The 17149-nt window shown below is 30.1% G+C and overlaps 4 protein-coding genes across 4 annotated transcripts; 3 read left to right on the forward strand and 1 right to left on the reverse strand.

Moving 5' to 3' along the window:
* Nucleotides 1-129: 129 nt before the first annotated feature.
* psiE (uncharacterized protein) lies at nt 130-4816 on the forward strand (the record flags this gene model as incomplete). Its single annotated transcript, XM_004357210.1, has 11 exons — nt 130-166; nt 906-1032; nt 1131-1333; nt 1574-1658; nt 1736-1825; nt 1922-2053; nt 2125-2432; nt 2545-2604; nt 2677-3222; nt 3322-3807; nt 3909-4816. The coding sequence occupies 11 exons, from the start codon at nt 130-132 to the stop codon at nt 4814-4816; spliced, it is 2982 nt and encodes a 993-aa protein (XP_004357266.1).
* Nucleotides 4817-4866: 50 nt separating this feature from the next.
* Nucleotides 4867-8969, forward strand: DFA_02544 (uncharacterized protein; the record flags this gene model as incomplete). Its single annotated transcript, XM_004357211.1, has 12 exons — nt 4867-4881; nt 5114-5165; nt 5252-5276; nt 5366-5470; nt 5629-6093; nt 6176-6253; nt 6348-6425; nt 6502-6639; nt 6734-7044; nt 7129-7154; nt 7194-8013; nt 8083-8969. 12 exons carry the CDS (start codon nt 4867-4869, stop codon nt 8967-8969), a joined length of 3000 nt encoding a protein of 999 aa, XP_004357267.1.
* A 962-nt stretch (nt 8970-9931) lies between these two features.
* Nucleotides 9932-10771, forward strand: DFA_02545 (uncharacterized protein; the record flags this gene model as incomplete). The annotated part of the gene is made up of 1 exon (XM_004357212.1): nt 9932-10771. One exon carries the CDS (start codon nt 9932-9934, stop codon nt 10769-10771), a length of 840 nt encoding a protein of 279 aa, XP_004357268.1.
* A 78-nt stretch (nt 10772-10849) lies between these two features.
* CYP514A4 (cytochrome P450 family protein) lies at nt 10850-16802 on the reverse strand (the record flags this gene model as incomplete). Its single annotated transcript, XM_004357213.1, has 18 exons — nt 10850-10853; nt 10979-11109; nt 11181-11523; nt 11604-11896; nt 11956-12293; nt 12709-12729; nt 12781-12816; nt 12912-13218; nt 13278-13620; nt 13699-13991; nt 14072-14524; nt 14581-14603; nt 15007-15313; nt 15431-15773; nt 15862-16154; nt 16212-16487; nt 16523-16660; nt 16752-16802. The coding sequence occupies 18 exons, from the start codon at nt 16800-16802 to the stop codon at nt 10850-10852; spliced, it is 3993 nt and encodes a 1330-aa protein (XP_004357269.1).
* Nucleotides 16803-17149: the final 347 nt, after the last annotated feature.

The following is a 17149-nucleotide window of genomic DNA, read 5'->3' on the forward strand; positions in this document are numbered from 1 at the left end:
CATTATTATTACTTTTACAAACACAACATTCTCAGTTATTATACATTATCATCACCGATATTTCTAGACTCACCCTCATTTAAACACAGATCACCATTGCTTGTTGTCGCATTGCCCATTAGATTATTAATGTTTGTGGTTCACCCTGTGATATCAAGTCATTGTGGTTTGTGGAGTCGAAGTCATCATTATAATGATACTCAATCGATTCCAATTATCAAGTCAATCTCAGACCACAGGAGAATCTGTCTTCACACTTGAACACAACCTGTACATTCATCAAATCAAGATAGATCTATCTCGCATCAACATCGCACTGACCTAACTTTTTCCTTTGTCCAAATATACGTTGCAGTAGTTTACGAGCTTGTTGTTGTCGATAACACACCACTTTAAGCCTTTATCCCAAGATCTTTACAAAAAATCGGTCACTCAATCTGCAATGCAACAAGCCAAGATATTTTTGACGGAGATGATCGATTTCAATATTTGGGCTTCTTCTCTGTCTATTTTGACCTTGGTTGGTTGGTACATAAGTAATCTAAAAAAGGAGTTCTTTTCCTTTTCTTTTCTTTTCTTTTCTTTTTTTTTTTGATTCTATCTTTGGTCTAGTCTGACAGTCGATTAGACAGTTGTATACTTCTTTTTTGTTCCAATTTTAATTATCTATCTATATATCATATCATGTATCAATACCACTTTGTAATATTATTATTAACTATATTTCTCATTTTTTGTTCAAACAACCACCACCACTATGCAAATGCCCAACTTGTAGTTCCAACTGATGAATGTTTGTATCAGATCAGATCAAATCAGATTGAATTCAAAAAAAAGTATTAATTAATTTATTTGATTATTACTACCTACCTGTACCCCTCCCTCCCTCCCTCACCCTTCTACAGTAAATTCAGTTATATTTTTTATTAAACAATATGGAGTATCGGGGGCACCATTAGACTCGACCATTTGTTCTTTTGGTATTGGTCTAACCAGGGTACAATGTGACGCGGATGGACATATCACCTATATGTAATGTTGATCATAATTATAATTATAATTAATCATTAGAAGGATAAATATTCTAACTCTCCTTACCTTCTCACTCTATCTTATATAAAATTTAATAGAAGGATTTATCAGACAACATTTACAAATATTGGTACTCCAGATCCTTTGACTGTTATTGTATTACCCAAAGTCAAAACATTAATGTTGCATGGAGCATCTCAAGTTGCCAACCCATCAATCAATGTAGCCACCTATATCAAGAATCTACCACTGTTGGAGACATTGGGGCTCGAGACTGACACATCTATAACATACCTCCCAAGTACATTTCCAGAGGGGTTGCCAGCGCTTGTTGTATTCACTGCCAAGGACAATGGTATTCGATCAATCGGCAACTTTTTCAATAATTCCATGATATCCAGAGTGAGTATCCTCGAACCACTCGAAGCAGTTTCTATTGACAGTACACTCAATTTACCAAAACTCAACAGCTTGGATTTGAGAACTGGAGCTGTTTCGCTCGCATTTACTTTTACCCAATCATCATTTCCAAATCTCAAAGCTGTCATCATCAAACAAAACCAAGGATCAGTTGTTACCATTACACACGATTATCCAAATACACAAGAGTCTGCTCTCACAACTTTGTAAGTTATCAATGAATGTTTCAATTAATATTAACCTTACTAACTTATTATTTTTATTAATAATAATTTTATATTAGAAAATGTTCAGGAGATGGAGAAGGATCCCTTAATCCAGACTTTTCAAATTGCAATGTAATCTTTACAAACCCAGAAACAATTTCAATCTTGTATGTATATATAAATATATATATGTGTGTGTGTGATCACTAATATGTTATTATTATATAAATATTAATAATAATTCTTTTTTTTATTTTCAAAAGGGAGATTGCAGGTAAATACTCTAGCATTTCACCTCCACTTGGTCCAGCCTATATCTATCTCTCCAATTTAGCTTGGATTCGTGCTAATTTGACTTCAATACCAGGATCATTACCTCCAAAATTGGGTGCTTTGTAAGTTTGTTTAAAAATATATTATTATTATAATCGTGTTTTTAATTTTTAATCTTTTCTTTTTATTTTAGATCATTTGCAGTAAACAATTTCGCAACAATTCCATTTGTTTTTCCAAGTAGCTTGGCAGTGGCTGATTTTAGCCGTAATTACTTGACTGGTACAATCGATGTTGATGCCGCATGTGTAAACTCTCCAGTTGGTACCACCGTAGATCTTTCACTCAATCCCAATCTACTCGCTATCAAAGTAGATTCATGTTTGCAGGCTATTGATATTTTATCGACTGGTATTACCACTCTCCCAGATTGCTACTATTGTTATTTGGGATCACAATTTGTCAGATCTGATTTAGAAGCACCTCCAAACTTTGTTTGTAGTATGTATCAATTCAATCAACCTAGCCAACTATTAAAATATATATACCTATAACTAATCCTGTGACATTATAATATTATATTATTCTATCATATTATTATTATTATTTATAGATGTAACTATTGATAATTCTGATTTAATTGTTACTAATTCAGGATTTACCGAAATAACTGGTAAGTTTCACACATTTATTATTATTATTATTATAACTAATTAATATTTCTTCTTCTTTTTCTTAAATGTAGGATCAAAAATGGGATGGGGGACTGGTGCAATAGGTCAACCATATTCACTCTCAAGAGGTAAACCAAATAGATCGGTGTATATTGCATTTAGTGCGACCAATCTAACAGTGCCAACCAATTTCGAGATCAAGTTTTCCAATGATCTTGTGCCGCCAACAGCCAACGCCACATTTGTCGAAGGTGGAGTCATATTGCTTCAAGCTACCACCTCTCATGACACACCAAATTTGACCAACTTTACAATCGATGTTTTCAAATACAACCCAGTCTATTTCAACCATACTGTCACTATTGGTCAATCCACTCCATGTATCGTTACAAACTTTACTGCCACCCAAATCAAGTGTTGGGTATCTCCAGCCCTCCCAAGTGGAACCTATTTAGTCGATGTTGCCAACACATACTATAACAATACCATCTCAACCACCATCACTGGAAAAGATTATTGCCAACAATCCACTGATTATTGTCACGGTAACGGTCAATGTAATCAAGATGGCCAATGTGTTTGTAATAGTAATGCATATTATAATAATTGTTCACAACGTAAGAAAAAAACAACAACACAAATCAAAATGATCAAACAAACAAAATATTAATATTGTTAATATTTATGATTATACTTTTTATTTTATATATATATAGCATATCCTATATTATCATCTGGTGAATTTGGATTATTGAATAATCAAACAGTTAGTCTATACGGTGACTTTGGACCATACGGACAATCGAATCTATCAATTACAATTAATAATACTTTGGATTGTACAGTTGTCGATAAATCACAAAAGGTCATCAACTGTACACTTGCCAGTCAACCAACACCTGGTTTGGCATCGGTTCAACTCCAAGTTGATGGACTTGAGACAATGGTTAGAAATATTCTCAAACTTCGTCCTGCCCCATCCAATGGTGGTAATCCAGGTGGAAATACAACAACAGGTTCTACATCAACATCTTCACCAACCACCAGTAGTACAACAACAGGTGGATCAACACCACCAGACACACCACAACAACAATGTCAAAAACAAACATCAAATTGTTATGGTCATGGTATTTGTGATGGAAATGGAATATGTCAATGTCAAGATAATTATAACCCTGATGATAATTGTTTTACAAAGTGTATGTTATTCAAAACAAACAAACAAATAATAATAATAATAATAATAATTCAAGAAATATTAATTAATTATTTTAATTTATTATTTATTTTATTTAATTAGTTATCAATACGACTATTACACCAAATACAACAGATCCAACGGTATCATTTGATATTGATGGAATTGATTTCCAATTTGAAGTTGTATCTATTCAAGAATTGGATTTTGATAGTAATATTGTCAAAGAATTGTTTATTTCAAATTATACTTGGATTGTCAATGCTGCAACCAATAATATTACAACTGTCGTTGATTATCAATTAAATACAACTCTTTCATCTTCATCATCATCATCCTCTCCCAATATCAACGATATCCTATTCCAATCAGTCAGTGTATTGTCAACGATATCATTCTCGACACAAGCAAGAGATATTCAATTTGGAGATCAACAACTTCATATCAATGCCAATTCGATTAAACTATCAGTCAATATTACAAATTGGCAATATTCATCAAATTTAGCAACACTCAGAGTTGTATTTAGAACAATCATCAATAATGATCAAACAGTTGAATATGATTGCAATGAAAAAAAGATTGAACCATTGTCATATGATTCATTGTCATCATTGCAATATCTCAAAGTGATCAAAGATGATATTCAATTCAATGGTAGATTTATTGATGTTGCATTGTCAGATGGTCGACCAACCTATTCACAAACACAACTCATTTCAATGACACAATCAACCAATAATCAAGATGAATCTATTGCATTGATTGGTATCAACTTGCCACAATGTCAATCATGTGTTCTCGATCCAGATTTCTCACCATTATTAATTGACAAGAGTAATGATAGTGGATGTAGCAAATCAAATAGTTGGAGAATCGTAGTTGGATGTGTTGTTGGTGGAGTTGGTGCTGTCGCTATTGCTATCGGATCGATAGTTGCTATCAAAAAGATGAGAAGATTTAAATCAGATAGTGCATGTATTGAATCTAAACTTCACAGCATCAACTAAAACTAGATCCATTAATGATGATTAAATTTAATAAATATAATCCAATAAACATGTCTAAACATAAAGTATGATTAGTTGAGAGATTCACGCTTCATTGATCCAGATTAATCAACCCAAACACGTCGGCATACCACGAGGTTTTCAAAAAAATTCTTGTAACAATCCTTGTTGGTTGATCCTCTCCATTATGATCGTCAATTGTAGATAACTTTCTTGTTCTTTATATCTACAAACATGAATTATTATTATTTGTTCGCACGTATATTACTATGTATTTCATTACTATTATCTTTACAGTGTAGCATTATAGTTTCACAAACACAACAACTCTTGCTACCCCAACAAGAACGTATGTTAAAAAAAATTAACAAGCAAGAGTGGTGGTTGAAAATCGACGATTTATTGACACCGTTTTACTTCTTCTTATCTTACTAGTCGACTCTGCTATCTATCTCATAAGGTAACTCTAACTCTAACTCGCGATATTTATATGTATGTAAACTACTTTTTGAACAAACTAACGAATATAATATAATAATATATATATAGACAATATGGATTATCGACACCACAGGACCAATCATTATGCAATGACACTCTAAACTTTGTATGCGGAGATAGTACGCCTGATGGATTCAACCATATCATTCAAGTGTATGTTTAAAAGAAGATCATATGATAATGATATGATATGATTGTGATTCATTCTAACCAACCAACCAACTCTCTCTATTTTTCTCTCTCTCTCTCTCTCTCTCTCTCTCTCTCTCTCTCTCTCTCTCTCTCTCTATATCTTACTCTTACCTTTTTAGTAAAATCATAAGTTCTAATTATTTAAATGTTGGAGTACCAGATGATACAATGACTGATCTCTATTTCCCAAGGATTAAAGTTTTCAATATAAATGTGGGAGCCACTACTACAGTCGCAAACACATCAATGGGCATTGTAGGGATGATCAAACAATTGAAAACTCTATCTTTGATCAATATTGTCAATGATCCTACATGTGCCTCTCTGCCTGACAACTTTACCTACTTTCCACAGTTGGTGGAGGTCGTATTATCGTGTCCCAATTTAGTATCGATTCCTTACAACTTTTTAAACAACTCTGTCCAACTCCGAGCGCTTACCATTTCCATGCCAATTCAGTCCATTTCAATTGATGATACACTTTACTTTCCAAGTCTAGAAACTCTCACATTGGGCTTGAATGGCAGCGTAGGATCTAGTTTTATCAACATTACATCAAAGTCTTATCCAAAATTATCATATCTGTATGCAACTATCAAAGGAGTCCCAAGACTTTTTAACAAAAAAACACTAACAATCTAATAATTTATTTTCATTCAAAAATAGTAATTTAAAGACAATGCCAAACTCTGTCAATACAATTTATCATAATATATGGAGTCATTCATTTGGTTATACGTCAGTGTATGTTATTTGCTACTCTATTTATTTATTTATTATTATTTATTAATCAAAAGTCATCATTTCTACTTTTAATTTAAACCTTTTTATTGTCTAGATGTTGTGAAGGCTATGAAACGCATATTTATGGCCAATGTAACCTGCTCATTGGATATCCAGCTATGATCTCTGAATTGTACGTATCAAAAAGAACGTTCATTTGTCAGCAGCTTTATAAACTTATTTATTATCCATTTTATCTAAATATATAGAACATTAGTTGGACCTGAATCAACTCTATCACCCGTGCCTAGCTCAGATTATGCATTATTACAATCATTAACAATGGACTCTATGGCATTGACACAATTCCCAATCACTGCTCCTTTCCCACCATTATTATCGACTTTGTAAGCTATTCTCAGATAGAAATGATAGAGTTGTTAAACATAGCAGGCAGGCAGTGACTGACATAGTCTATTTCAATTTCTATTTTTATTTTAGGTCTTTAAAATACAATCATCTTACATCCCTATTACCAATCCCACCAACTGTGACAATATTGGATTTGCAAGGAAATGAATTTACCACATTGGACGAAAACATTTTAGCAAGTCATCCTGGACTAGATCTGAATCTTCAATACAATACTCAATTCGATGGCCCCATTACCGATCTCTATTGTGCGCACACTCTCAATGTCATTCACACTGGTGTAACCAGCTTGCCCGATTGTTATTGGTGTTACATAAATGTAACGGTCATGCCTTTTATTAGAACAATATTAACACCTCCCCCAAACTTTGTTTGCAATGGTAAGTTTTTACAGAATGTTATTATTTATTTATTTATTTATTTATTTATTTATTTATTTATTTATTTATTTATTTTATTATAAGTTGTAATTGACAATGCTAATAATATTGTAACAAATAATGGGCAAGTGTATCTGCTAAATGGCCAGAACCTAGGATTTGGTGGTAGTTCATTTGCCAATTATACCTTGACAAGAGTCATTGCAAACAAACAAATTGCTGCCAAGTTTAATAGTTTACCTTTCGTACCGACCAATGTTACATTGAAACTAAACTCGTATCCCAATACTCCAGAGGCACAAATCACACTTGTCGAGGGTGGAGTCACAATCAATCAGATTTCATACTCAACATTCAACACTGGTCACGAGATAGTATTTACGGTTTCAGTAAACATCAATCCATACTTTCAACATGAAATCATTATTGATTCGGAAAGCTGCAACAATGTCACCTACGAACCTATATCAAAGTATTTGACTTGTACCAAGTCTGAACTTTCCCCAGGACCTCAAACTCTGACTGTTTCCAATCCTTATTACAACGATTCAATTGAATTTGTATTAATACAAACCTATCCAATCATATCATCCGCAAGTTATGATTTAAATAATCCCAAATTGGTTAGTCTATTTGGTTACTTTGGAACCTACGGACAATCGAATCTATCAATTACAATTAATAATACTTTGGATTGTAAGGTTGTAGATAAATCACAATCATTAATCAATTGTTTGTTGGACCAAGCACCAAATTATGGATTATCATCTGTTCAATTACAACTTGATTCATTGAATACCAGTGCTTGGAATATACTATATCTGAGACCACCATCTGACACATCAGATACACCACAACAACAATGTCAAAAACAAACATCAAATTGTTATGGTCATGGTATTTGTAATATAAATGGTATTTGTCAATGTCAAGATAATTACAATCCAACGGACAATTGCCTTACAAAATGTATGTTATTGAAAACAAAATTGAATTACTTTTTTAAAAATAACTAATTAAATATTATTAAATATTTAGTTATCACCCCTTCAATTGGACCAATTCACCCAAATACAACGGATCCAACGGTATCACTTGATGTTGATGGAATTGATTTCCAATTTGAAGTTGTATCAATTCAAGAGTTGGATTCAAATAGCAGTATTGTCAAAGAATTGTTTATTTCAAATTATGTTTGGATTGTAAATTTGATGACAAATAATATTACAACTGTCGTTGATTATCAATTAAATTCAACACTTTTGTCATCATCATCCTCTTCAAGCAATACCAACTCAACTTTATTCGAATCAGTCAGTGTATTGTCAACGATATCATTCTCGACACAAGCAAGAGATATTCAATTTGGAGATCAACAACTTCACATCAATGCCAATTCGATTAAACTATCAGTCAATATTACAAATTGGCAATATTCATCAAATTTAGCAACACTCAGAGTTGTATTTAGAACAATCATCAATAATGATCAAACAGTTGAATATGATTGCAATGAAAAACAGATTGACCCACTGTCATTTGATTACCTCAGAGTCGTCAAAGATGATATTCAATTCAGCGGTCGATTTATTGATGTTGCTCTTTCAGGTGATCAACCAACCTATTCGAAAATACAACTCTTTTCAATGACACAATCAACCAATAATCAGAACCAATCGATTGCATTGATTGGTATCGATCTTTCTCAGTGTCAATTGGGTATACTCAATCCTGATTTAAATGACAAGAGTGGATGCTCCAAACCAACTGCTGGAGACAGTAAATCAAACTCTTGGAAAATTGCAGTTGGAGCAGCAGGTGGAGTTGTCGGAGCCGTCGTCATTACAGCAGTAGCAACCATCACTATCAGAAAGGCAAAACTAAAGTCAACAACCAAGCAAGCAGCCAATCCAAGTCCACAATAAAGAGATCCATACTCGCTGTTAACAATTCATGTTAGTTTAGGAAAGAGAAAAGAAAAGAAAAGAGAAAAGAGATAGAGTGAGGGAGGAGAATCAACTGGAAAAGAGATAAAGACAGATGTATCATTATTGTATAGATTTCAAATGAAAAAGGATTTCATTAGACATTGTACAATCAGTACTGAACGACTATCTCAGTTCATATTAAAATCTTACAACTACACCAAAAATAATAATATTAATAATAAGAATAGTAAAATATTTCAAGATCGAATGACATGGTTATTTAAATTGAATTTGAATTATCATTTACATTTGGATGGTATACCAAAAGAGTATTGTTGTGGCAGGCACCATTTTTTTGACAACTAAATTGCTCAATACTTATAAAATATAATAATAATATAAAAATAATTTTTTCTTTTCTTTTCTTTTCTTAACTTTTTTTCTTTATATATCTTTTTAACCAATAAGAACAATTCATTTTTGATTACTTTTATTTCATCAAGTAATCTTAAAATTGAGTCAGAGCAATAATAGATTGAATCATTGGCCACACGAGAGTTCTTTCCAACACAAATTGTAGAGTCGCCTAACAATATCCTTTTAGAAAATACATAAAAACTCAATCAAATTTGTTTGATATCTCTTTCGGAAATTTCAAATTAATATGTGGTGTGTGTTAGTAATCAGACTGTTCGTTCAATCACAACACCCCCCTTTTCTCATTCTACTTAGTCTGTTTCTGTATCTTGCTCATTATTATTATTAATGTATGATGGTTTTGTGGTGTTGTTGAAACACTATCCTTTTTCGATCATTATGAACTTCTCAAATATTCGATATTGCAACATATGTAAAATTTTAAATGTAAATAATTAAAAATACAATTGTACTACTCTCTTATACACCTAAATTAATATTTTTATATATAATATATACTTTTGTTTTTATTTTTTAATAATATGAGACCAACATTTTTAAGTATTTTTAGAAATCAATTAATTAGACCTATAATAATGTCAAGTATTCATATAATAAGTCATCCAATTCTACCATCTCCTCCATCTACTCACCCTAAACAATATAAAATTGAAACTTGTAAAGTTGAAGGACATAAAGAGGTGATTAGATTTAAATGTACAGAATCACAATGTCAATCTCAAAGGATATGTGCTGATTGTATTGTTGACAATCACAATACTCATCGTTTAGAGGTTTTGGAAGAATATCGTTTATTCAAAGAACAACAATTATTATTACAACAACAAAAAGAAAAAGAAAAAGAATCAAAACAACAATCACAACAATATCTAACTGGAAAAGAGATAAAGACAGAGTTATCATTATTGTATAGATGTCAAATGACAGATGATTTCATTAGACATTGTATAATTAGTAAAGATCAATTATCTCATTTCATATTGGAATCATATAATAATAGTAAAAATATACATATATTTCATGATCGAATGAAATGGGTATTTACTTTAAATTTGGATGTTAATCTACTTTTGGACAGTATTCCTAAAGATTGTTGTCCAGACATTCACCATTTTTTAACAACCAAATTACTCTATGGTCATAAAATCTATACTCCAGAGATATTGATGACATGGGCATCAAAACATGGTTACTCGGTCATTGTCATGAGATCAAGTTGGAATAGACAAGTTAGTTTGGAAACTTTTGACAAAGTTCGAAAGATAGCAGATGAGAATGGACATGTTCATGTTAAAGATTATTTGGATCTATCAAATTATCGTCATAATAGAATTTCAATAAACACAAACCATTGTAAATAAAACATTTTATTTAATTATCTTTTTAATAGACAATATGAATAATTGTTGGGAGCACTAAATGTTTTGATAACTTCAGTTTCATCTAAAAATTTAAATTCACCAGTACTACTTGTAATCTTAAAGTTGAGTACAATATTGGTCAGAGCAATATAGATTGAATCACTAGAAAGATTCATTCCAATACATTGTCTGTGACCTGTTCCAAACAAGACAACATTTGCTTTGTTGTTCAATTGTCCTATTGGAGGATTAATAAATCTTTCTGGATTGAATGTATGTGGTTCATCAAAATAGTCTGGATCATTTTGAATAATATCAATGCATCCAGATACCATACACTTTGTTTTTAAATAAAAAGGGGATCAATAATTAATTAGTTAGTTCATTTGGGGGACAATTTGATATTTACATTTTTTGGGAAAAAGTAATATGAAATGATAACATCTTGAGTACATTCTCTTGGGAATGAAAAAACAACAGTTGGTTTGTATCTGTATACTTCTAAAATGAATGCATTGACATAGGGGGTATTTGGGCGATGAGATATAAGGCATTGATTACCTCGTCCAACTATTTCATCAAGTTCTTGAAACATCTTTTCTTGATATTCTGGATAATTATTTAACATTAAAAATGCCCATTGAAAAGTTGATAAAGTAGTATCCAATCCAGTATACATATCATAACATGTATTGATAACATAATCTTTATCATATCCTTCTAAAATTAATAAATCACATATATCTCTTGGACTACAGTTTTAAAAAACAAAGATTCTTTTTTAGATCAATTTGAAATCATTTGATTCTTTTCATTTTTTTTTCATACATACTTTTGATCATCCAAAGTTTCTAAATGATGATTATAAATTGGTACAAAAGCTTCAATAAGTGTTTTATAATGATTTTTTAGTTTATATTGAATCAAATAACAAAGGGGCCAGATTATTTTAGAACAGGAAATGAAAAATTGTAAACCCATTCCAAAATTGATTCCATCAAGTGCATTATAAACCCGGTAATAAAAACCTTCTTTAAAATCCTCATCATAAGAAACATAATGTGATAGTGCATGATTTGATACAATATTCATAAAATATTTCTTCCAAAATTCATTGGTTTCAATCTAAAGATCAAAATAATGGATTAGAAACTATAAAGGTATGTTTTTTCTTTCTTACATACAGGTTGTCCATTAAATTGTTTAAACTTTTCAATTAATTCTTTTGTTTGAGAATCAATAAAAGGTGAATAATTCTTTGCCAATTTTGATTTACCAAATGAACCAATTAATAGTTTACGTGTCTCTTTCCATTTTTGATAGTCTGATGTGGCGATGAATGAATCATTTGAATTGTGAGCCAATAGATATCTGCTTTGGTATGGTCTTGCCTTGAAATAATCACCATTTTCAGCAGAGTATACATTTTTAAGGACAGCCGTATCAGCAATTGTAATATAACATTTATCCAATACAAAAATCTTTAAAACTTTTCCAACCTTTGCATACTTTGGAAAGTATTCTCAACAACATGTGTACCAAACCAATTTTAAAACAATCCCTCAGAGGTAACCCTGTTATTGGGTACAAAAATGGACTTGGAGGATCTTTTTCATTATATTTCTTATTTCTAATGACCTATTTTGTGTTTTTTTTTTTTAATATTTGAAATTAATAAGAATAAATAATAAATTAATTAAATACATACAAAGGATAATACAGTGATCAAAGAAAATATTAAAAAAATATATAGAATCATTTCTTTCTTTTTTTTTTTATAAATATTAAAATTTAGGAATCTCAAAATACAAAACAATTCCTAAATACCCTTTCATTTTAGAGTTGAGAGCAGCAATTAGTCAATTCAAAAGATATTTACTCTCAATTAGATTGGGGATATATCAATGAATGACAATTATTTAATTGTTTGTACAAACTGACAGATATATATCTTATTTCTACAAAAAAAAAAAAGAGAGATTTAGAGATTGCTTTTTTTTTAGTATTACTATTCAAATACTCACCCTCACGTACATGTCGATCAACTTAACGATTTTAAATTAATATTCGTTTGTTTAATTGTTGGTTAAATGTAAATGAAATTAATTAATTTTTTCTTTTATTTATCTTTTAATTAAACAATGGTAATAATTGTTGGGAGCACTAAATGTTTTGATAACTTCAGTTTCATCTAAAAATTTAAATTCACCAGAACTACTTGTAATCTTAAAGTTTAATACTAAATTGGTCAAAGCAATATAGATTGAATCATTGGCAAGATTCATTCCAATACAAATTCTTTGACCTGTTCCAAATGGAACAAGATTCTCTTTGTTGTTTAATTGTCCTACCGGAGGATCAATAAATCTCTCTGGTTTAAATGTTTCCGGATCATCAAAGTAATCTGGGTCATGATGAATAATATCTGCGCATCCTGAAACAATACTCTAAAATATTGTGGAAAAAGATGTGAATATATTAAAACAATCTTTTGATTTATATTTACCTTTTTTGGGAAAAAGTAATCTGAAATGATTACATCTTGTGTACATTCTCTTGGGAATGAAAAAACAACAGTTGGTCTGTATCGATAAACTTCAAAAAGGAATGCATTGAAATAGGGTGTATTTGAGCGATGTGATAAATAACATTGATTACCCTGACCAACAACCTGATCAAGTTCTTGAAATATCTTTTCTTGGACCCTTGGATAATTATTTAACATTAAAAATGCCCATTGACATGAAAATAAAGTAGTATCTAATCCAGTGTACATATCATAACAAGAGTTTATAACAAAATCTTTTTCATTTCCTGCCATAATTAATAAATCACATAAATCCCTTGGACTATAAAAAAAATAATAAAAATATTAGTTTGTTTGTGAATTTTAAAGTATTTTTCAAACTATTTTTTTTCATACATACTTTTGAGCATCTAAAGTTTCTAAATGATGATGATAAATTGGTGTTATTTCTCTAAATAGAGTATTATAATAATCTTTGAGTTTATATTGAACCAAATATCTAAATGGCCAGAATAAAAAGGAACATGACATTATAAATTGTAAACCCATTCCAAAATTGATTCCTTCAAGGGCTTCATAAACTTTGAAATAAAAACCTTCATTAAATTCCTCATCAAAAGAGACATGATGCGAAAATGTATGATTTGAAACAATATTCATAAAATATTTCTTCCAATATTTATTAATCTCAACCTAAATTATATATTAAAAAATAAATTGGAAACTAAATATTATTATTATTATTAGTATCATCATCATTGTTTAAAACTTACTGGTTGATCATTTTTTTGTTTAATTTTTTTAACCAATTCTTGAGTTTGAGAATCAATAAATGGAGAATAATTCTTTGCCAATTTTGATTTTCCAAATGAACCAATCAATAGTTTACGTGTCTCTTTCCATTTTTCATAATCTGCCATGATGTAGGAATCATTTGAATTGTGTGATAAAAGATGTTTGTTGTGGTATGGTCTTGAATCGAAAAAGTCACCATTTTTAACAGAAAGAACATTCTTTAGTACGGTTGGATGAGCAATAGAAATAAAGCATTGGTCAAATACAAAAAATTTTAAAACTTTTCCAATCTTTGCATACTTTGGAAAGTATTTTCTCAACAAAACGTGTCCAGTACCAATGTTAAAAGTATTCCAAAGTGGTACACCTGTTATTGGGTATAGAAATGGACTTGGTGGATCTTTTTCATTATATTTTTTATTTCTAAATATCTTTGAAAAAAACCAATTAGAAATTATATAAAAAAAAAAAAAAGATTAATACATACAAATGATATAAAAATTAAAGAGACTATTAAAATATATAGAATCATTTCTTTTGAAAATATAGAAATTTAATAATAAATTGAAATACATGGATTAAACCCCATTTATTTCAGGCGATGAGAATGAATGACTGTATGACTTGTCTTCACAATTCATTTTGCAACAAATGACCAATAAAAGATTGCAGACCTGCCTGAGTGGTAGAGCTGAGTTATTTTTATTATGTACAATTAATGAATGTCAGGTAATTAAACCATTAAACCAACTGAGATGTAGTTTGCTTGTAGAGTCAAGAGTGGAGTTAGTGGTTTCTTTTTTAGTACTACCATTACTCACCCACATATCAAATTATTACATTATCACATGTGTGTTGTTATTAACCAAAATTAATTAATTAATTATTTCTTTTATTTATCTTTTAATTAAACAATAAGAATAATTGTTTGGAGCACTAAATGTTTTGATAACTTCAGTTTCATCTAAAAATTTAAATTCACCAGAACTACTTGTAATCTTAAAGTTGAGTACAATATTGGTAAGAGCAATATAGATTGAATCATTGGCAAGATTCATTCCAATACAAATTCTTTGACCTGTTCCAAATGGAACAAGATTCTCTTTGTTGTTTAATTGTCCAATTGGAGGATTAATAAATCTATCTGGATTGAATGTATGTGGTTCATCAAAATAGTCTGGATCATGATGAATAACATCAGCACATCCTGATACAGTACACTATTGATTAGATAATTGAATAAAAAAAGAAAAGTGAAAAATAATGATTAATGGATGGAAGTCAATAAATAACAATTTTAGGATAATATATATATTTTTTTTAGCATCGATATTTACATTTTTTGGGAAAAAGTAATCTGAAATGATTACATCTTGAGTACATTCTCTTGGGAATGAAAAAATGACAGGTGGTCTATAACGATAAACTTCTAATAGGAATGCATTGACATAGGGTGTATTTGGACGATGCGATATAAAACATTGATTACCTTGACCAACAATCCCACCAAGTTCTTGAAATACCTTTTCTTGAATGAGTGGATAATTATTCAACATTAAAAATGCCCATTGACATGAAGATAAAGTAGTATCCAATCCAGTATACATATCAAAACAAGTGTTTATAACAAAATCTTTTTCATTTCCTGCCATAATTAATAAATCACATAAATCTCTTGGACTATAAATAATAATAAATAAACAACACCATAATAGTTTGTTTGTTAGTGCGTATACTAATTTCTATGTATATCTATTTTCATACATACTTTTGTTGATCCAAAGTATCTAAATGATGATAATAAATTGGTGTTAATTCACTTATTAGGGTATTATAATGATCTCTGAGTTTATATTGAATCAAATATATAAATGGCCAGAGAAAATAGGAACATGAACAACAGTATTGTAAAACCATTGCTAATTTTATTCCATCGAGTGCATGATAAATTTTGTAATAAAATCCTTGATTAAAATCCTCATCATATGATACATGATGTGATAGTGCATGATTTGAAACAATATTCATCAAATATTTCTTCCAATATTGATTGATTTCAATCTAAATTAAGAAAAATCATTAGTTATATATTTAGTTACTTTTTTTTTAAATACATACAGGTTTTCCATTATATTGTTTAAACTTTTTGATTAATTGTTGAGTTTGAGAATCAATAAATGGAGAATAATTCTTTGCCAATTTTGATTTACCAAATGAACCAATTAATAGTTTACGTGTCTCTTTCCATTTTTGGTAGTCTGTCATGATGAATGAATCATTTGAATTGTGAGCCAATATATGTCTACTTTGGTAAGGTCTAGCCTTGAAATAATCACCATTGTCGGGAGAATAAACATTTTTAAGGACAGCGGGATGAGCAATAGCAATGGTACACTGATCCAATACAAAAACCTTTGCAACCTTTCAACCTTTGCATTCTTTTGGAAAAAGTCTCTCAACAAGTGAATAGAACCAATTTTAAAACAATCGGAAATTGATAACCCTGTTATTGGGTATAAAAGTGTACTTGGTGGATCTTTTTCATTATATTTCTTATTTCTAATTACCTAAAAAAAAAAAAGAAAAAAAAAGAAATATTAATATATAATAATGAACAAGAAGAAGAAGAAGAAGAAGAAAAGGGTTGTGGGTATATACAAATGATAATATGATGATCAAAGAGACTATTATTAAAATAGATAGAATCATTGCTTTTGTTTGAAAAGAACAAACAAACAATTATAATTATATTTATATACTTCCTTCCTTTGTTCATAATATATTAATAGCCTACCCTCTTGTGTGTGTCTTGTTAAATCGATTGTGACGTGACCATAGCAATAATAATAATAAGCAACATTGTGAATGCCCAACCTATAGATTAATTACTACACCCAACAACATTGTGAGAGGAGAGTCTATTATAATCTTTTATTTTGACACATTGTGAGAGTTAGCTAGCTAGAGGGTTGAAGTTGCAACAATACTAGAGTAGAAGAGATAATTGTTGTTGTTGATATTACGAAAATTAAAAAATTGAATTAATATTAATTTAA

Source organism: Cavenderia fasciculata (assembly GCF_000203815.1).
Source record: "Cavenderia fasciculata unplaced genomic scaffold Scf_Dfasci-G-b-190b03.r1-5, whole genome shotgun sequence".
Lineage (NCBI taxonomy): Eukaryota > Evosea > Eumycetozoa > Acytosteliales > Cavenderiaceae > Cavenderia > Cavenderia fasciculata.